At 39.0% G+C, this 21745-nt stretch overlaps 1 protein-coding gene across 1 annotated transcript in view; it reads left to right on the top strand.

The window, feature by feature from the left end:
* Positions 1 to 7924, top strand: part of LOC139557323 (adherens junction-associated protein 1-like) — a 75701-nt gene extending 67777 nt beyond the window's left edge. The window contains exons 5-6 of the mRNA XM_071371981.1: positions 406 to 537; positions 1375 to 7924. Coding sequence (XP_071228082.1) covers positions 406 to 478 — 73 coding nt within the window. The 3' untranslated portion in view covers positions 479 to 537; positions 1375 to 7924. The remainder of the gene's footprint in view (positions 1 to 405; positions 538 to 1374) is intronic.
* The last annotated feature ends 13821 nt before the right edge of the window (positions 7925 to 21745 follow it).

Raw genomic sequence — 21745 nt, 5'->3', positions numbered from 1 at the left:
TGCTGAGAAACAATGTTTTAAAAGCATGCGTGCGTAAACAGGAACTTGATGAGAGGACGTCAGAATAATCATCACATATAATAACTATAATAGAAATAGGATACCTACTGTATTTTTGATCAATAACTGTAATATTGTTTCTCAAATTGGTACAGTACTCCGTTATATTACTCGTTACCGCAAAAAAGTAATAGTATTAGTGTAATGCGTTACCCCCAACACTGATTATGAGTCGGGACAGTTGTTTCTTCTGGTATAATCACATATTTCGGAAAAAGTCCTTGCCCTAAATGGTGTAAATCCTCTTTTTGTAAGTGGTATTGTTTTCCTTGCAAAGTACCTCTATATAGTGTCTCCTGGACTCAGGTTCTCATTATCTTTGTGTCTCAATCCTTTGTCCTACAGACCTTCTCCCACTGAAAGGCAGCTGATTCCTGTGGCCTTTGTGTCAGAGAAGTGGTTCGAGATCTCCTGCTGACTATCTGAAGCTTTTTTTACATCACGTGGATGGAACAAACTTCCTGAATTTATGCTCTGGTGAGTACTATGTCACTTTCCCCTCCGCAAATCCTTTCCTGAGCCTTCCCAACCTTGATCACTGTGGTGTTAGTGTCCCAGTTTGGGAATAGAAGGGAAATGGCATATGGTTGTTATTTCGGCAAGGATTTTTCATGAACTGCCCTGGAAAATTGTATTTAACGGCAAGATCACCAAAGGTCATTCATTAGCAATTATAATCCAATTATGTTTGACTCATGCCCTTCGACAACCTAGCCTTTATGAAAAATATTACGCATTTATGGGGTTGCGGCCCTCATTCAGGCGGCCAGTGTAATATTGTTTCAATGTTTTGTTATGGGAAAGGGGAACTTTCCCTTGACTTTCCTGTATATTTTCATGATAAGCTGGACTGCCTCCATTTGAAATTCCAACCGTGAAAGTTAAACACATGCACTGGGCTAGTGTGTGGCTAAAAGCCCAGGGGGCCACACGTCTGTTATTGACCCAGCTTTGAAAAGGAATAGAACGACTGCAGGAACAGTAGCAGGAGGAAGAGGGCCAAGACCATCGTCTATACAGACATTGGTCTCAGTCAGAGAAAGAACTAAAACGCCCCAGTTCTTCCTTCCAGCACTGCAGACTTAAAAACCATGGAGAGCCATTGTAGTTAGATGGGCATAAACAATGTTATTGCAATGTAGATGCACATTGTGACATGGTACTTACAACTGGCAGTTACGCAACATACTGTAGGTTATTTACTGTGTTCAATGTTGAGTTTGACACATGCTTATTTTGCTTTAACTACTGCTATTGGTTTTCTACAGCTCTTCTGACAATTTTATTTACTAATGTCAAGATTTTTCTCCACAGGATCCTTTGGTAAACTTTTCCAACCAAGAGAAAGAAGCGACTCAAATGACACAGATGAAGATATTTATTTTTCTATAAATGATGACAAACCGAGCAGCCATACCGCTGCCACTCTATACTATTTTCCAGAGACCTGTGTTCATTTAGATATCTAGTTAGAGTTAATATATAACTATATTACTGGATGTGCCAGAGAAGACCATCTACGTCAGCGTCACCTTGAAGGGGACTAGGTTTCTTGGAGAGCTAGGAGACTTGGAGCATCTGCTCTCAGTGGAAAAAGCTGAGCTGTATTGAACAATGTGCCAATTACGCCACTATGTGCCATAATCTGTACAGAACAACAATTCATGGACAACTAAAGACAGTGCTATATTAACTCTGTATCAAACATATTCTTTTTAAAGAAAAATTAAGAAAAAAATATGTTTAAAAGTATTTGAATATGTTTTCTGAAATAGTCCAAAAAATATATATTATATGAAGCACTAATCATTGAGGGCAAGGGGGGAAAGAAAAGAAAACGGTAAATGCTTTAGTCAACACCTACATTTAATGCATTGTTACTATGTCCCATTTTAAAACCAGAGTAGTCTATTTTTATATACAAAAAGAGGTCAGTCAGTCACAACCCAAACAGTGCAGTTCCATGCCACATGATGTTTGGACAGTGGAATGCCGTTAACAGTCCAATCAGAGATCGAATCCAAGCCCAGATTATTTTCCCTTTCGCTATGTCCTTTTTGTCAGAGGTTTTGGATTGTGCTTACTACATAAAAAAGGGCTCTATGGCTGTCGAACATTGCATACCCTATGTCCTATTGTGTTCAGTTCTATCTGAATTTGGATAGCTAATGCAAACAGAGAGGATTAGCAGTATGTTTACATATGTACTGACTCAGGTCAGTGTCCAATACACAAGTCTTCATTCCATTTTCCATCCCAAGCATTATTTACAAGGGATAAGACATGATGACTTACTTTGAGTGTTGGTAGGATATGAGCGGTACCGCACAAGGGTGGAATTTAGAATTAACTTGTAAGAATATAATTATTCTAACTCAACAATTACAGTAAGTGAGAAATATTGAATATCTCCTCTCAACTATATGAATAGTCAGTGTTTACCACTGTTTCCCAGTGTCTAATTGCAAATATTTCTCTTATTATTCTTAAAACAACCAAGGGTCAGATTTATCAAACAATGCTTCTAAGGCCACTAATAAGTGTGATTTGTGTGTATTATTGGGGGAATCACAATACCTTTTTGTGTTGCATTTATCAAGCACATGCTAATTGGAATTATAATTTGAATGATCATATTATCATCAAACACCTTTACAAATGGTGCCCTGTGCGAGAAGTATTTACATTCAGAAGTAGTATTTTCAATACCATAATCTCTGAAATGCATGCAAATCAAGAAATGGAAATGAACAGGACATCTGAATAAAAATGGTAAAGTATTCCTCCAAATTAGGTCCAAATTAGCTGTATATCTTGTGCTGTGAATGCAGACACAACCATTTTTAATAATGTTCCTCCCTAAAGCTCACTTATATGAAGGAATACACTATCCCTCTTTCATGTCAAGCGCAGTACAGTGAAAAACAACCATGTTCTTTCTGGTTCCTGAGGGTTGCTCATAGATGTGATTTTGTTTAACATCAGCCTCGTCTTAACCTCCAGCATCATCAATGAGATGTGGAACTAGGGGGATTAGGAGCAGCCAATCAGAGTCTAGAAGACTGGGCCACATGTAATACATGAATTAATTGATTAGTTAATACAATTCCACTATTAGTGAGTCAGGACACTTGAACATAACACAAAACATTTCATAACGCTAGTGGGTAGGTAGAAAGCACAAAAAATAACAACACGTGATTGCAATTATTCGGTGTCGACAGCAATATGTACATATTTAAAGATGGACTGGATTCTTCTCCGGATGTGGGCTGATATCTGCACTTACTCAATGAGATGGACAAGATTCAGGCTTCAGCTATTCTGTTCCCAGAGCTCAAGGTAGAGGTGGACCCATAGTACAGATCCTAAATCACTAAATCATAAGCTTATGTAACTGGAGGGGTAAAGAACTGACCTTGGATCTGTGGCTGTGGTGCAACTATGACTCCTAGTACACCACTCTCCACTCACACACCAAAACACCATGAACGACCATGCCAATTCATCCAAACATGTACGCTGAGACCAAGTTGCGTCAACATAACATATATTTTTTGAACAAAAAGTGTTATCTGGATAGTCAGAGGGTTACTAAACTGTATATTATACATGTGTAAATGTATTTTCTATTTATTTACTTCTATTTGTGTACAGGTATGTTCTATTTTTAAAGACCTGTCTCTTTTTGGGAAAGGTTTGGCTAGGTTGGGATAGTGTCTTTGTTTACATGTGAACTACCGTATTTCTTTTACAACACAAAAAAACCTTGTGCCAAGCTTCCTACCTGCACTTTCAAGCAGTACCTGTATTATATATTTGGCTAATGAATACAATACTTAAATAGACACTGCAATATTTCACATACTGAAAAAGTTGTTAGAAGTAACAAAGCTACGGTCCAGGAAGAGAAGGTCTTTTGATTGTATACTATGATGAGATCGGCGTGCTGATGCTTGGGGTTTGGTTGGTAGAAGATGCGCAATTATCAAATGCTGACAAACCATTTTCATATGAAATCTATTTGCTTCTGGAGATATGATTAGTCATGGTGAAAAGGGGAAGTAATGTAAACCCAAGAATAATTGTTATGAGAGAAAGTTAGACTGAGTAAATTTTTTGTTCATTTTTATTGTAAAATTTTAAACTACATGTAACCACGACATATGTGTTAGTTTTCTCTTTAAAGGCAGGGAAAAGTATTAGGCCTATGACCTCGTACTATTTAGCATGAGTTGAAACCACAGATAAGTTATCAGAAAGAAGTACAGTAGTAAAGAGAACAAAGAATAAGGGTTCAGGGTTTTTAGGGTAAATATTTCACTCCCCTTTGCATTTGCAGAGAACAAGTACATGAACAAGGATTTTTATGTTTTGGTTTGTTTTGGTTATGCTGGTACTGAAATGTATCGGGTATGTACTTATTATGTCTTTCTTTCATATGATGATGACAAACACCACCAATGTTTTGCAACAAAATTCTCCACTTTCATGAACATCTTCATGATCAGATTTTTAGATAACATGATTGTTTAAAGCCAGCTACATACTACACTATTTTTACCTCAATATTCTAAAGGAAGTTTGAGACATCATAGGAATAACAAGGGCACAATTTCTTTAATGTGAAAGGTTTCCTCAAGTGCTGTCTACAAGCCTCAGATGTTCGAATATCCCCCCAAGCATTGTCCCCAATGCGCATTTCTTAAATTCCTAATATACTTTCATATTGTTACATATGAAAGTGTTGTCTTGAAATACACTACATGGCCAAAAGCATGTGGACACCTGCTCATTGAACATCTCATTCCAAAATCATTGGCATTAATATGGAGTTGGTCCCCCCTTTGCTGCTATAACAGCCTCCACTCTTCTGGGAATGGTTTCCACTAGATGTTGGAACATTGCTGCGGGGACTTGCTTCCATTCAGCCACAAGAGCATTAGTGAGGTCGGGCACTGATGTTGGGCGATTAGGCCTGGCTCATAGTCGGCGTTCCAATTCATCCCAAAGGTGGTCGATGGGGTTGAGGTCAGGGCTCTGTGCAGGCCAGTCAAGTTATTCCACACCAACCTTGACAAACCATTTCTGTATGGACCTCACTTTGTGCATGGGGGCATTGCCATGCTGAAACAGGAAAGGGCCTTCCCCAAACTGTTGTCACAAAGTTGTAAGCACAGAATCATCTAGAATGTCATTGTATGCTGTAGCATTATTCCTCCTCCACCAACATTTACAGTTGGCACTATGCTTTGGAGCAGGTAGCAATCTCCTGGCATCCGCCAAACCAAGATTCGTCTGTCGGACTGCCAGATGGTGAAGCATGATTCACCACCCCAGAGAACGTGTTTCTACTGCTGCACAGTCCAATGGCGGCGAGCTTTATACCACTCCAGCCGACGCTTGGCATTGCGCATGGTGATCTTAGGATTGTGTGCGGCTGCTCGGCCATGGAAACCCAGTTCATGAACCTCCCGCCAAATAGTTATTGTGCTGATGTAGCTTCTAGAGGCAGTTTGGAACTCCGTAGTGAGTGTTACAACCGAGGACAGATGATTTTTACGCCCTACGCGCTTCAGCACTCATTGGTCCTATTCTGTGAGTTTGTCTGGCCTATCACTTACCACTTCACGGATGAGCCGTTGTTTCTCCTAGATATTTTCACTTCACAAGAACAGCACTTACAGTTGACCGGGGCAGCTCTAGCAGGGCAGAAATTTGACAAACTGACTTGTTGGAAAGGTGGCATCCTATGACGGTGCCACGTTGAAAGTCACTGAGGTCTTCAGTACGGGATATTCTGCTGCCAATGTTTGTGGAGACTGCATGGATGTGGGCTCCAGTTTATACCTCTGTCAACAACGAGTGTGGCTGAAATAGCCGAAGCCACTAATTTGAAGGAATGGCAAAGTGAATGGCAAAGTAAATGTAACTTGACATAAGCAACTCACAGTTGCTTCTCTCAGATCCCTCAGTTCAGTTCATCCCTCAGTGTGAAATATCAGTGCCAACAACAGCACCCATGCTTCTCTGTAGGTAATGCGGACATAACAGAGCTATTCTTTATCATATCTGCTGATTTTACAGTTAGCCCATGGTGGTTGAGGCAGTTCAATTGACTGTGAAGATGACTAATGACTAATGGAGTTGCAGTAAGATCAGAGAAATATGAGACTGAACACCTTTTGTCAGCAAACAAATATCTACATATGAGACAGACTGTATGTCCTCTAGCTGTCTCTTCAGTGATCCTTGACACTTATAATACAGCATGTCCCCAATGTGTCACCTATGAGACAAACAAACTGTCAAATAATGAAAGGACGCAGTCGGTGCCAGCAAGAGGAAAGGTGTCACACATATTGTGCTGTATTTTGCTTCATGTTAATACTACAGTTAATAATCAGTCATATTGATTGCGACCTTTTGACATATTCAGAACGTCAATTCCATGTTTTACTGGCCCAATCTTTTTTTAATTTTTATCTATGAGATACGATCCAGAACTTGAATGATCAATCTGTTTTGAGTCTTAGTCTAATCACAGGCCAGGGGGTTCAGGCTTATATGGCACTATACTGTTGGGGAACATATTATTATAATGAACATTGTGAGTAGCCTAGCAACGATTGATTGATAGCACTAGAATTCATCTGGCCACAGGCTAATTACGGTACAGGGGAGATACTGATACTCCTTGTTGTTCTGAAATACTTAGAGAAAGGGGATAAATGCGTGGTGTTTGGATTGTTTTTGGGTGCATATTTACACAGGGTCGTTCATTCTCAAACTGCTTTCCTCATCATGTTTTTATGACTTTACGTATTGTGCGCTTAAACTGTATCTAAAGAGGAGGACTCCAATTCTCCTTGCGGATCATGTTTTTATTTTTCTATTCATAAGAGCTATTGTACTGATATAATCACCAGTGTTTGTCAACAGTGTTAATGACTTGAACTATGATTTAATGACGTCACCATTTCCTATATGGCCATTTTGGGTCAAGTAGAGTCTGGTTGCATGAAACACATCTGCCTATGAGCATAGCTATATGCCACTGCACAAAATAGGGCCTCAGACTGACACTCAGTATGATGCCTTGAAAATGGAGTGTATATTGATCTGGACTGGTTTAACATTGATATTTGAGATAGCACAGCTCAATCGATATATGGTTATCACTGGACAGGTCGTCAGATTTGAACAGAGTCAGCCGTGACAGTGAGGCATTGCCTCAGCATTGCCTTGTCACTCTCTCAGAGCAGATGAAGCCAAACCGATATATGTCTGAGAGATATTGGTAAGATGTTTTTTCAGGTATTGAAATAATTCGCAAAGCTAAATGGTAGACAAACAAATATGTCTGACTGAGATGACATCTTTTTCTTTCTGGTGTTTCACACAGGTGCACACAACAACAGTTTGTTCAGCGAAACAATCACAAGAATCCATACTACTACTACACAGAACCTGACTGAAGTCTTGTTGTTGCCATAGAAATGAAACATTTGTACTTTGTGACTCTTAAACTTTTTATATTTGTGTTTAATATATCAATGAGTAAATCTGTTACTTTTATATATGATCTATCTATGACTGTAGTACACACAAACGCACACAGAAGGACTGTATAAACAGTCCATTTCTGTGTCAGCTAAATGTTGTATAATTTTATTTTGTGTCTAATGGATCACATCTCTTTTTGTAGGTATTGGTAATGTTTAAATTTACAGGTGATTTTGATTTGGTTACTCTTGTACTTCTAAGCTCTGTATTTGCAAGCACTGTAAATGCGATTCTCATCGGATTCGTCCTCTGTACATTTAGTACTCTGATGTTCCTATAAATAAAATGTAAAACAACACAGACTGTCTGTCTAAATTCATGCTGGGGAGTTTGTCAAATAACACAAATAAACTATTTGAATATGAGGAGTACCCACATACTATACATTTGAGCTCCTTTCCTCCCATATCGCTCTTAAACAAAACGTCTAAGCAAAGCACCCAGGGGGGGTTGTCTCTCCCCCTAGTTACCCTGAAGTTTGCTGTGCCTGCTTGCCTGACTACCTGACTGCCTGCCTTATTCACAGTAAAATGTAACAAAAAAATAAGAGAATGTAATAAAATCACACATACATATAACTCATCTAATTATTTATATAACTCATTATTAATAAACTTAGCAAAAAAGGAAACGTCCCTTTTTCAGGACCCTGTCTTTCAAAGATAATTCGTAAAAATCCAAATAACTTCACAGATCTTCATTGTAAAGGGTTTAAACACTGTTTCCCATGCTTGCTCAATGAACCATAAACAATTAATGAACATGCACCTGTGGAATGGTGTCACGCCCTGACCGTAGAGATCCTTTTTTTGTCTCTATTTTGTTTGGTCAGGGGGCGAGAGTTTGGGTGGGCAATCTATGTCTGGTGTTCTATGTTGTCCTTGTTTTGTATTTCTATGTGTTTGGCCTGGTATGGATCAGAGGCAGCTGTCTATCGTTGTGTTTGTGGGTGGTTGTTTTCTGTTTTGTGTGTTCACCTTACAGGACTGTTCGTTTATCGTTTTTGTTGTTTTGTCAAGTGTTTCATATTTTAATTAAAATAATGAACACTTACCACGCTGCACCTTGGTCCTCCTCTCCTTCTCCAGACGACGATCGTGACAAACGGTCGTAACACACTAACAGCTTAAAGACGGAAGGCAATTATGGTCATAGTTAGGACACTAAAGAGGCCTTTCTTCTGACTCTGAAAAACACCAAAAGAAAGATGCCCAGGGTCCCTGCTCATCTGCGTGAACTGCTGCAAGGAGGCATGAGGACTGCAGATGTGGCAAGGGCAATAAATTGCAATGTCCGTACTGTGAGACGCCTAAGACAGCGCTACAGGGAGACAGGACGGACAGCTGATCGTCCTCGCAGTGGCAGACCACATGTAATAACACCTGCACAGGATCGGTACAGCCGAACATCACACCTGCGGGACAGGTACAGGATGGCAACAACAACTGCCCAAGATACACCAGGAACGCACAATCCCTCTATCAGTGCTCAGACTGTCCGCAATAGGCTGAGAGAGGCTGGATTGAGGGCTTGTAGGGCTTGTAGGCCTGTTGTAAGGCAGATCCTCACCAGACATCACCGGCAAAAACATTGCCTATGGGCACAAACCCACCGTCAATGGACCAGACAAGACTGGCATAAAGTGCTCTTCACTGACGAGATGCAGTTTTGTCTCACCAGGGGTGATGGTTGGATTCATGTTTATCGTCGACGGAATGAGCGTTACACCGAGGCCTGTACTCTGGTGTGGGATCGATTTGGAGGTGGAGGGTCCGTCATGGTCTGGGGCAGTGTGTCACAGCATCATCGGACTGCGCGGACTGCGGACTGTCATTGCAGGCAATCTCAATGCTGTGCGTTACAGGGAAGACATCCTCCTCCCTCGTGTGGTACCCTTCCTGCAGGCTCATCCTGACATGACCCTCCAGCATGACAATGACAACGAGCCATACTGCTCGTTATGTGCATGATGTGCATGATTTCCTGCAAGACAGGAATGTCAGTGTTCTGCCATGGCCAGCAAAGAGCCCGGATCTCAATCCCATTGATCACGTCTGGGACCTGTTGGATCAGAGGGTGAGTGCTAGGGCCATTCCCCCCAGAAATGCCCGGGAACTTGCTGGTGCCTTGGTGGAAGAGTTGGGTAACATCTCACAGCAAAGAACTGGCAAATCTGGTGCAGTCCATGAGGAGGAGATGCACTGCAGTACTTAATGCAGTTGGTGGCCACACCAGATACTGCCTGTTACTTTTGATTTTGACGCCCCCCTTTGTTCAGGCACACATTATTCCATTTCTGTTAGTCACATGTCTGTGGAACTTGTTCAGTTTATGTCTCAGTTCATACAAATATTTACACATGTTAAGTTTGCTGAAAATAAACACAGTTGACAGTGAGAGGACATTTGCTGAGTTTATATTCAACTTTTGTTATGTAAAATTGCCTTATTGGAAAATGACGTTCCCATTATTCCGGGTTTATTCCGGATTTTTGTCTGTATTATCCGTTTGTTTACTGTACCTTTACATTTGATTAATGTATTGCCTAAGTAAGGAATGGCTCAATAATCAACAAACAGTAGTTTATGAGTTAAGAGGGCTGTAAGGGAGACAGCATGTAAGGTACGCAAATGTAATTAACTTTTCTATAATGTCTACCTTTGTTTTTTGATAGCTAAATCAGTCAAGCTGTTAATAATACAGTTAATTATAGCTTGGCAGGCTCTATACATGTTTATCATATTTTTTTCAATATTAATTTATTAAAAGAAAACTGTCCGTCGATTGGATTTCAACATTTGTCACTAGATGCTGTCCTTAAGAGAAAAGCCACTCCAGTTTTTTTTGCCTGCCTCGTGTGGCCAACTTTGCCAACATATTCTGTAACTTGTACGGTCATCACCTTGTACCTGAATGTCATATAATTTCCATGAGAGAAAGTTAGGTGTATTCCTGCTTGTTCAAACCACATTTCCATTTCAGTCATTATTTTAACAAAATGTTATTCTGGATTCTGGATTGAACAATCACATGGTCTACCACCACCAGGGCGTAAGCCTCCTCTCCATACACTCTTTGATGAATGTGCATGGGCAGAGTGAGTCCTCCTGCTGCCTGCCCTGGTCTCCTCTCCCTCTGGTTCCCTCGGGGAGGGCTGCCAGGCGGCATTAGTATGAGACAGGGCAGATCAGTCTCTACTCCCTCTGACAGTCTCTGAGCCCCTCAGAACTCATACATTAAACAGAATTATGCAGCCCTACACAGACGCCTGGATCAATGACGTCGACAGCACATGCCAACTGCTGCCAGAGAGACACTTTAGTGTGGTGAGAAAAAGTACCCACTGCAACCTGTGCCCATCAAAGGAGGTTCCATTGCCAGCTCAGACACTCCAGTCAGAGTTGATTAGCTTGTGGCTGTCTCGGTGTAGACACTTTGCACTTTTGACTGGCGGCTATGATGTAGTGCATGGCGAGAAGCCAGTGTTGCACAATGCTGATACCCCAGACGGGAAAATGTGTAGGGATGACTGTGACTGGCTTAGGCTTAGTCTGTGAATATTAAAGAGTATGTGGTCATGGACATGTATAAATAAAGGTAAGGATGGGTTTTTAAAAAATGGTTTCTGGAATAAGTCAAGAATAACATTTGTCTTGTCCCAACAAGAGTACAACACAATTTGAATCATGTAAATATGCAAAATAACATTTAAAGTGTCGAACGAAGTAAGACTCAATTCAAAGCAGAGGAAACAGATTATATTGAATAGAAACCAGTCTTAACTACATTTCATATATTTCTTAGCTTGACATTTGCACATGATTGAGTGCAGAGACACTTTGTTTCTAATATAGGATTTATGGATCAAACAGCCCCAAACAGCCAATCCACAAAGGACTGGACCAAGTGAATATTGTTTATTGTTTCTATCAAGTAATTTAAGTCAAGTCTGATGCATTAAGACAGATTGCGGTCTTCAATTATTCACAGTCCAATCTGCAAGTGACCAAACATTTAAGAGCAACTAACGGAGAGTCCGAGGGGAACGAGGGAGATGACGAGGTGCTAGCATTCTAGTAGAAACCAAACACTCCAGTCATTGCGCTAAAGCTAGTTAGCATAGGCTCGTGAAATTACATCTAACTCCATCATACTAGATGAATAAAAATGGTATCCATGTGTTCATCTGCCTCTGGGGAATTAGATAGACGGCTTCATTGCCAAAATCCTGAAGTATCCCTTAAAACAATAAATTATTTGAAATTACAAACCTGATTCGTTGCTGCTGGAACATCTGCGTACTGTATCAAGGTTTAAGGATAACTCTGACCAAAAGTAAACAAATGTGTACATTGTACATTACCTTTTGAAAACGTTTCCTTTTCACACCTTAACTTTATGATTCAATGTTGAGGATTACAATATTCAGGCGTGAACAATTGACAATATTTACATACATACAGTCAAGTCCAAAATTACTGTCACCCTTGATAAAGATGAGCAAAAAATACAGTATAAAATAAATAATACAAATACTGAGCTACAGTTGAAGTCGCAAGTTTACATACACTTAGGTTAGAGTCATTAAAACTTGTTTTTCAACCACTTCACATATTTCTTGTTAACAAAGTATAGTTTTGGCAAGTCGGTTAGGACATCTACTTTGTGCATGACACAAGTCATTTTTCCAACAATTGTTTACAGACAGATTATTTCAATTATTCATCACTGTATCACAATTCCAGTGGGTCAGAAGATTACATACACTAAATTGACTGTGCCTTTAACCAGCTTGGAAAATTCCAGAAAATTATGTCATGGCTTTAGAAGCTTCTGATAGGCTAATTAACGTCATTTGAGTCAATTGGAGGTCTACCTGTGGATGTATTTCAAGGCCTATTGAAATTGTAGACCTCCACAAGTCTGGTTCGTCCTTGGGAGCAATTTCCAAACGTCTGAAGGTACCATGTTCATCTGTAAAAACAATAGTACGCAAGTTTAAACACCATTGGACCACGCAGCCGTCATACCGCTCAGGAAGGGGACACGTTCTGTCTCCTAGAGATGAACGTACTTTGGTGAGAAAGTGCAAATCAATCCCAGAACAACAGCAAATGACCTTGTGAAGATGCTGGAATAAACAGGTACAAAAGTATCTATATCCACAGTAAAACGAGTCCTATATCGACATAACCTGAAAGGCGCTCAGGAAGGAAGAAGCCACTGCTCCAACACCGCCATAGAAAAGCCAGACTACAGTTTGCAACTGCACATGGGGACAAAGATCGTACTTTTTGGAGAAATGTCCTCTGGTCTGATGAAACAAAAATAGAACTGTTTGGTCATAATGACCATCGTTATGTTTGGAGGAAAAAGGGGGACACTTGCAAGCCAAAGAACACCATCCCAGCCGTGAAGCACAGGGGCGGCAGCATCATGTTGTGGGGGTGCTTTCCTGCAGGAGGGACTGGTGCACTTCACAAAATAGATGGCATCATGAGGAGGGAAATTATGTGGATATATTGAAGCAACATCTCAAGACATCAGTCAGGAAGTTAAAGCTTGGTCGCAAATGGGTCTTTCAAATGGACAAAGACCCCAAGCATACTTCCAAAGTTGTGGCAAAATGGCTTAACTTCTCTGCGCTACGGATCCCTTTAGCGGCATCATTTTCCTAAACAACCGCTGAATTGCAGGGCGCAAAATATTACTAAAGATATTTAGAATCATGCAATCACAAGTGAAATATACCAAAACACAGCTTAGCTTGTTGTTAATCCACCCATCGTGTCAGATTTTGAAAATATGCTTTACAGCGAAAGAAATCCAAGCTTTTGTGAGTGTATCAATCAATGCTAGAACAGTTAGCCCCAAATTAGCATGGTCACGAAAGTCAGAAAAGCAATAAAATTAATCGCTTACCTTTGATAATCATCGCCATTTGGGTTGCGCGTTATGTTCAAAAAACCAAAGCCTCGTTCCGTTCAACGAAAATTCCAAAAAGTATCCGTAATGTTCGTAGAAACATGTAAAATGTTTTTTATAATCAATCCTCAGGTTGTTTTTAACAAACATAATCGATAATATTTCCACCGGACGGTAACCTATTCAATAAAAGAGAGAAAGAAAATGGAGAGCTACCCCTCTCGCGCGCAGGAACTAATCAAAGGACACCTCACTAGTTTTGAAAAATCTCGCTCATTTTTCAAAATAAAAGCCTGAAACTATGTCTAAAGCCTGGTCACAGCCTGAGGAATCTGGTTGATACCCCTTTAAATGGAAGAAAGACGGGCAAGGAAACACAGATAAAAAAAAAAATCACTACCGGGTTAGATTTCCTCAGGTTTTCGCCTGCAGAATCAGTTTTGTTATACTCACAGACAATATTTTTGAAACTTTGGAGTGTTTTCTATCCTAATCTGTAAATTATATGCATATTCTACGATCTGGACCTGAGAAATAGTCCGTTTACCTTGGGAACGTTATTTAAAAAAAATAAAAAATCTGACCCCTAGCGTCAAGAGGTTAAACAATTTATAGGCAATGCTACCAAATACTAATTGAGTGTATCTAAACTTCTGACCCACTGGGAATGTGATGAAAGATATAAAAGCTGAAATAAATCATTCTCTCTACTATTATTCTGACATTTCACATTCTTAAAATAAAGTGGTTATCCTAACTGACCTAAAACAGGGAATTTTTACTAGGATTAAATGTCAGAAATTGTGAAAAACTGAGTTTAAATGTATTTGGCTTAGGTGTATGTAAACTCCTGAATTCAACTGTACATAGACTGGTGTTTTGCGGGTACTATTTAATGAAGCTGCCAGTTGAGGACTTGTGATGTGTCTGTTTCTCAAACTAGACACTCTAATGTACTTGTTCTCTTGCTCAGTTGTGCACCGTGGCCTCCCATTCCTCTTTCTATTCTGGTTAGAGACAGTTTGCCCTGTTCTGTGAAGGGAGTAGTACACAGCATTGTATGAGATCTTCAACTTCAACAAGGACATTTCTAGGTCACCCCAAACTTTTGAAAAGTAGTGTAAATATTGACTGGCTTTCATCAAGCTGCCCAGTCAAGAAAAATCTTTAAAGAGTAACCAGTGCCTGCAACTTGGTTCAGGTTATCAGTCAACCTTCCAGAGTAGTTACAAACAGCACAGGAATAAAATCATCAACATGTATGATCCCATATTTATTAATGCTGCAGAAATGTGCTTGAAAGCAGTATCACAATATAATAGCCATACTTTGGAAAACCAAAAATAGAATGGCTGAGCCTAATATAGTTTATAAGAGGTTATACAATACATTTTGTAGTGATTCCTATGTTCCCTGTGGATTGATGAGGAATTGAAGAATTGTATGTTTGAGAGGGATGATGCAAAAGGAATGGCAAATAAGTCTAGCTGCTCAACCGATTGGCAAACATATTCCAAATTGAGAAATCATGTGACTAAACTGAATAAGAAGAAGAAACTACACAATGAAACAAAGATACATTAAATAAAGAATGATAGTAAAAAGCTTTGGAGCACCTTAAATGACATTTTGGAAAAGGCAAACTCAGCTCCATCATTCATTGAATCAGATGGCTCATTCATCACAAAACCAATTGATATATATAACTACTTAAATTATGTTTCATTGGCAAGATTAGCAAACTTAGGCATGACATGCCAACAACAAACATTGACACTACACATCCAAGTATATCTGACCAAATTATGAAAGACAAGCATTGTAATTTCGAATTCCGTAAAGTGAGTGTGGAAGAGGTGAAAAATGTATTGTTGTCTATCAACAATGACAAGCCTACTGACAAATTGGATGGAAAATTACGGAGGATAATAGTGGACGATATTGCCACTCCTATTTGCCATATTTTCAATTTAAGCCTACTAGAATGTGTCTGCTCCCAGGCTTGGAGGGAAGCAAAAGTCATTCCGCTACCTTGAATTGTAAAGCCCCCTTTCCTGGCTCGAATAGCCGACCAATCAGCCTGTTACCAACCCTTAGTAAACTTTTGGAATGAATTGTGTTTGACCAGATACAATGCTATTTTACAGGAAACAAATTGACAACAGACTTTCAGCACGCTTAAAGGGAAGCAAGCACACCACTTACACAAATGACTGATGATTGGCTGAGAGAAATTGATGATAAAAATATTGTGGGGGCTATTTTGTTAGACTTTAGTGTGGCTTTTGACATTATCGATCATAGTCTGCGGCTGGAAAAATGTATGTGTTATGTCTTTAAACCCCCTGCTATATTGTGTATAAAGAGGTACCTGTCTAACAGAACACAGAGGGTGTTCTTTAATGGAAGCCTCACCAACATAATCCAGGTAGAATCAGGAATTCCCCAGGACAGCTGTCTAGGCCCATTACTTTTTTCAATCTTTACTTATGACATGCCACTGGCTTTGAGTAAAGCCAGAGTTTCTATGTATGCGGATGACTCAACACTATACATGTTAGCTACTACAGCGACTGAAATGACTGCAACACTTAACTTCTTTCAGCTAGGGGGCAGAATTTTTATGTTTGGAAAAATAACGTTCCCAAGGTAAACGGACTATTTCTCAGGTCCAGATGGTATAATATGCATATAATTGACAGATTAGCATAGAAAACACTCTAAAGTTTCCAAAACTGTCAACATATTGTTTGTGAGTATAACAGAACTGATTTTGCAGGCGAAAACCTGAGGAAATCCAACCCGGAAGTGCCTTTAATTTGGAAAAATCCCTGTTCCGTTGCCTGCCCCTCCTCCATTTAAAGGGGTATCAACCAGATTCCTTTTCCAATGGCTTCCCCAGGCTGTGACCAGGCTTTAGACATAGTTTCAAGCTTTTATTTTGAAAAATGAGCGAGATTTTTCCAAACGCATCAGGTGTCCTTTGATTAGTTCCTGCGCGTGAGAGATGTAGCTTGACATTTTCTTTCTCTGTAGTATTGAATAAGTTACCGTCCGGTTGAAATATTATCGATTATGTATGTTAATAACCTGATGAGGACCAGGGGGTGCTATTTTCACTTTTGGGGAAAATCGTATGATATTTAAACGGCCTCGTACTCAATTCTTGCTCGTACAATATGCATATTATTATTACTATTGGATAGAAAACAGTCTCTAGTTTCTAAAAGCGTTTGAATTATTTCTCTAAGTGAAACAGAACTCTTTTTACAGACATTTTCCTATCCAGAAGTGAGATTTCCAAATGCGAAGTCTCTCTTTAAGACCTTGTCTATAAAAGGGCATGTCACTTATGACTGTAGAAACACGTCATACGCCTTCCCCTGGGTGTCATGCGGAAGTGAGAGCAGAAATGAGTTGATTATCTCGTTCAGGGGTTGTATACAACCTCTTGGAGTGAGAAGTGCGCACTTTATTTTTTTTGGAAGGCGCGAAGTTGGATCTGGAGTAGCCTCCTGGAAAACCGTCGTTATAGGTGAATATGATCTCTGGCTTCGATTTTATTTGATACATGTCACAATATCATCCTAAAGTATGTTTTTTCAATATACTTTAATTATATTATTGAAATGTATTCTGGACTTTAGACGTGATGCGACGCAAGAATTTTGTCAAGACGGAGAGGTTAGCACAGCATGGCCAGTGTGCTTGCTAATTCAAGAGGGAAATCGTTCGTTCTGGTTCCAAATAAAGACGGTTCTGAACAAAGGACCCCTTGGAGAACATTCTGATGGAAGATCAACAAAGATAAGGACCCAATTTGGGATACTATTTCATATATCTGTCGAACTGTGCTATCGCTAGCGTTTGACTAGAATCAATGCTGCTGTGTGTTAGCTATTGTAGTAAGCTAATATAACGATATATTGTGTTTTCGCTGTAAAACACTTCAAAAATCGGAAATATTGGCTGTATTCGCAAGATATTTGTCTTTCATTAGCTATCCACCATATATTTTTCTGAAATGTTTTATGATGAGTAATTAGGTAGTTGACGTTGGTGTCTGTATTTACTCTGGCTACTCCCATGCGATTTCTGACTGTAGCTATGATGGTAGCTATGAAGGTAGCAGTAATGTAAAACTGATTTATAGCTAAAATATGCACATTTTTCGAACAAAACATAGATTTATTGTGTAACATGTTATAGGACTGTCATCTGAGGGAGTTTTTTCTAGGTTATTTAGGTTGGTTCTAGGTTAGTTAGGTTAGCTTTGTGCATGCTACTTGCATGCTACCGTTGCTGTGAAAAATGTCTGTCTGTCTTTTGTATTTGGTGGTGAACTAACATAAATATATGTGGTGTTTTTGCTGTAAAACACTTCAAAAATCGGAAATATTGTCTCTATTCACAAGATCTTTCTCTTTCATTAGCTATCCACCATATATTGTTCTGAAATGTTTTATGATGAGTATTTCGGTATGTCACGTTGGTGTCTGTAATTATTCTGGCTGCTTTCGGTGCAATTTCTGATTGTAGCCGCAATGTAAACTATGATTTATACCTGAAATATGCACATTTTTCGAACAAAACATAGATTTATTGTATAACATGTTATAAGACTGTCATCTGATTAAGTTGTTTCTTGGTTTCTTTGGTTTGTTCTAGGTTAGTTTGGTTGATTTTGATTTTGCTACCTGTGCTGTGAAAAATGTCTGTGCTTTTTTCTATTTGTTGGTGAGCTAACATAAATATATATTGTGTTTTCCCTGTAAAACATTTAAAAAATCGGACATGTTGGCTGGATTCACAAGATCTGTATCTTTCATTAGCTGTATTGGACTTGTTAATGTGTGTAAGGGAACTCCCCCCTCAATTGTACAAAATAACATGGCAACTTATTGGCAGAGAGCGGACCATACACACGATGGAATTGTGTGGGATTTCACATTGCATCCGGCGGTGTTTCGTCCAAAGTTGGTGGCAAATGCCATATTGTAAAAGAGCTGTGTAACACCCCAAAAATCCTATAGTGGGCGAGTGAGTTCCATCTTAATTTTTCATAGGCTTACTGTAACGCAAGTCAAGACCCCAGAGCCAAATTTTGAAATTTTGATAGTTTTGGCAAAAACTTATCACCCCCTTAAAAAAGTGCTTTCTGGACCGTTTTTCGAAATTCTTTCGATTTTTATGTCAATTACACATGTGTAAGAACTGTATGAAAATACTTTTGTCAAATTTTATTAACATAATTTTTTTGACATTTTTATTTGGACTTAAGGAATATGTTTTGTGCATTTGGAATGTGATTTCTTAGGAAGTCAAAAGTCAAAAATGTCAAAAATTTGGAAAAAACGTATCACCCCCTTTAAAAAAGTGCTTTCTGGACCGTTTTTCGAAATTCTTTCGATTTTTATGTCAATTACACATGTGTAAGAACTGTATGAAAATACTTTTGTCAAATTTTATTAACATAATTTTTTGGACATTTTTATTTGGACTTAAGGAATATGTTTTGTCCATTTGGAATGTGATTTCATAGGAAGTCAAAAGTCAAAAGTCAAAAATGTCAAATATTTGGAAAAAACGTATCACCCCCTTTAAAAAGTGCTTTCTGGACCGTTTTTCGAAATTCTTTCGATTTTTATGTCAATTACACATGTATAAGAACTGTATGAAAATACTTTAGTCACATTTTACTATCATAATTTTTTATAAATGTTTACTTGTACTTAAGGAATATGTTTTGTGCATTTGGAATGTGATTTCATAGGAAGTCAAAAGTCAAAAGTTAAAAGTCAAAAATTTTAAAAATGTGGAAAAAACATATATTCCATTTAAAAAAGTGCTTTCTGGACCGTTTTTTGAAATTCTTTCGATTTTTACGTCAATTACACATGTATAAGAACTGTATGAAAATACTTTAGTCACATTTTACTATCATCATTTTTTATAAATGTTTACTTGTACTTATCACCCCCCAAACCTCCATAAATCACTCAGGCCAGCACCCATTGATTTGGGGCCGTAGTATAGTGCTCCCATGGACGTCTGGATGACACCTAAAAGCATTTAAAACCGTTTTAAAAAATGACATGAAAACATGAAAAATATTATTTTTTTTTACTTTTTTTGGAAACCTCAGGCCAGACCCCATTGACTCGAGAATAAAAAACATAAAATATTTTCCAGAAAAAAAAACAGAATATTTTCTGACTTTTTTGGAAAACCTCCATAAATCACTCAGGCCAACACCCATTGATTTTTGTCCGTAGAATAGTGCTCCCAGAGCGGGTATGGAAGTCTGGATGCCCCCTAAAAGCAATTTCAACCGTCTTGAAACAGGGCACCTGGTAACCTAAAAAAAATACCAGGTGCACGAAAAGTTTGGACTTAGAATATTTTTCGAGTTTTTTGGAAAAACTCCATAAATCACTCAGGCCATTGACTCGAGAATAAAAAACATAAAATATTTTTCAGAATATGGCACAGGAAGCTATAGGTAAAGACATATCCTGATCGGGGTATGCTTTTACAGAATCCTGAGTTTTAAGTCTATACGTTAAGAACTGACTGATTTACACAGGGTTGAATGCACTATATATCACAAACTGCTGGTTGGGTATGGCAAAACACTTTTAGGGTGATTTTATCACTTCCGGTTGCTCCAGGAAGCTTAGAATAAACACAGGTAGACCTCATAGTGGCTTGATGGATTGTTATCAAAGACAGGTTCATAAGACATTCATAACCCACATAGGGTTTATTTAAAGAATGCACGTTAAATTTGCAATATGATTCAACACATCATATTGCAAAAGTAACACACAATGTTATGTTTGCAATATGATTCAACACATCATATTGCAAAAGTAACACACACTGTTACGTTTGCAATATGATGTGTTGAATCATATTGCAAACATAACACACACTGTTACTTTTGCAATATGATGTGTTGAATCATATTGCAAATTTAACGTGCATTCTTTAAATACTTTAAATACTTTAGAAATACAAAATCGAACAGGCTTGTTGGGGTCTGTCTCTATGGGCCGAGCCGGTTTCAATGCACCTAGTCTTGAGACTCTGGGACTTTTCTAAATGTCGCCAGTTTCGTTGAGGTCAAAATGAATTGAAAACATGGCAAATACACAAGGCTTTTTATCGATCCGAGAACCTTCTAGAGCCGCATAATTCACCGTGCACAATCGACCTGAGGTGTAGAACAGGTTTGTACATTTTCAGAACTCTAGGTCTGACGGTTCTTTAAAAGTTGGAACAAAAGTAACTAACACAGGCACTGTCTGCCTCTTAGCCCCTCAGTGTGTCCCTCCATCATTTCTGTGTCGGTGTGTTTTTTTTTTTTTTGAAATCTGATGGGATGAAGGACTGATTTTCAGTTCAGGAGGGTTGCCTAATCACAAATATGAAGTTTTGGAAAGATTTGACTTTTTTAACCCTTCGAAACAGCTCTTTTGACACCAATTATGGCACTTCCGGTTTGCACAGGAAGCTGAACGTTAACACATATCCTCATTGGAGTAGGCTTTTACAGAATCCTGAGTTTTAAGTCTATACGTTAAGAACTCAGTGATTTACATAGGGCTGAATGCACTATTTCTCTCAAACTGCAGGTTGGGTATTGCAAACACTTTTAGGGTGATTTTAACCACTTCCGGTTGTTCCAGGAAGCTTAGAATCGACACAGGTAGACCTTATGATGGCCTGATGGACTGACATCAAAGACAGGTTCCTAAGACCTTCATAACCCACATAGGCTTCAGGTTGAATTTGGAGGTGCAGTCAATGTATTCCTATGGAGAGAGATGTCAATGTAAACTGTGAGATGTAAAAACCTGTTTTCACTGTTAAGGGTTAATGCCACAAGGTCAAGGTTAGGCTTGCACAGATCGGGAGGACCTTAAGAACATTCCTGAGGTGAAATTGTGTTTCTAACCTTAACGGTTCTCTCTCTGTCTCCCAAAAGCAAATGAAATTGACATTGAGGTCAAAAGGTCATTTTGCTCTGCCTTCTTGTCACTGTTGCTGTGGCCAGACCGAATGAGCTACGGTCAAGCGGGGCATCTCGTTGAACTCGGCACGGCCTAGAGATAATGGTCATGCCATTGTCGGCTTTGTGTGTCTTTAAGCACCGTACTTTTTCACTCCATCCCTGCTGTGTGTGTGTGTG

This window comes from Salvelinus alpinus, chromosome 28, assembly GCF_045679555.1.
Source record: "Salvelinus alpinus chromosome 28, SLU_Salpinus.1, whole genome shotgun sequence".
NCBI lineage: Eukaryota > Metazoa > Chordata > Actinopteri > Salmoniformes > Salmonidae > Salvelinus > Salvelinus alpinus.
The sequence above is the reverse complement of the archived record's forward strand: the minus strand, read 5'-3'. Positions and strand labels throughout refer to the sequence as shown.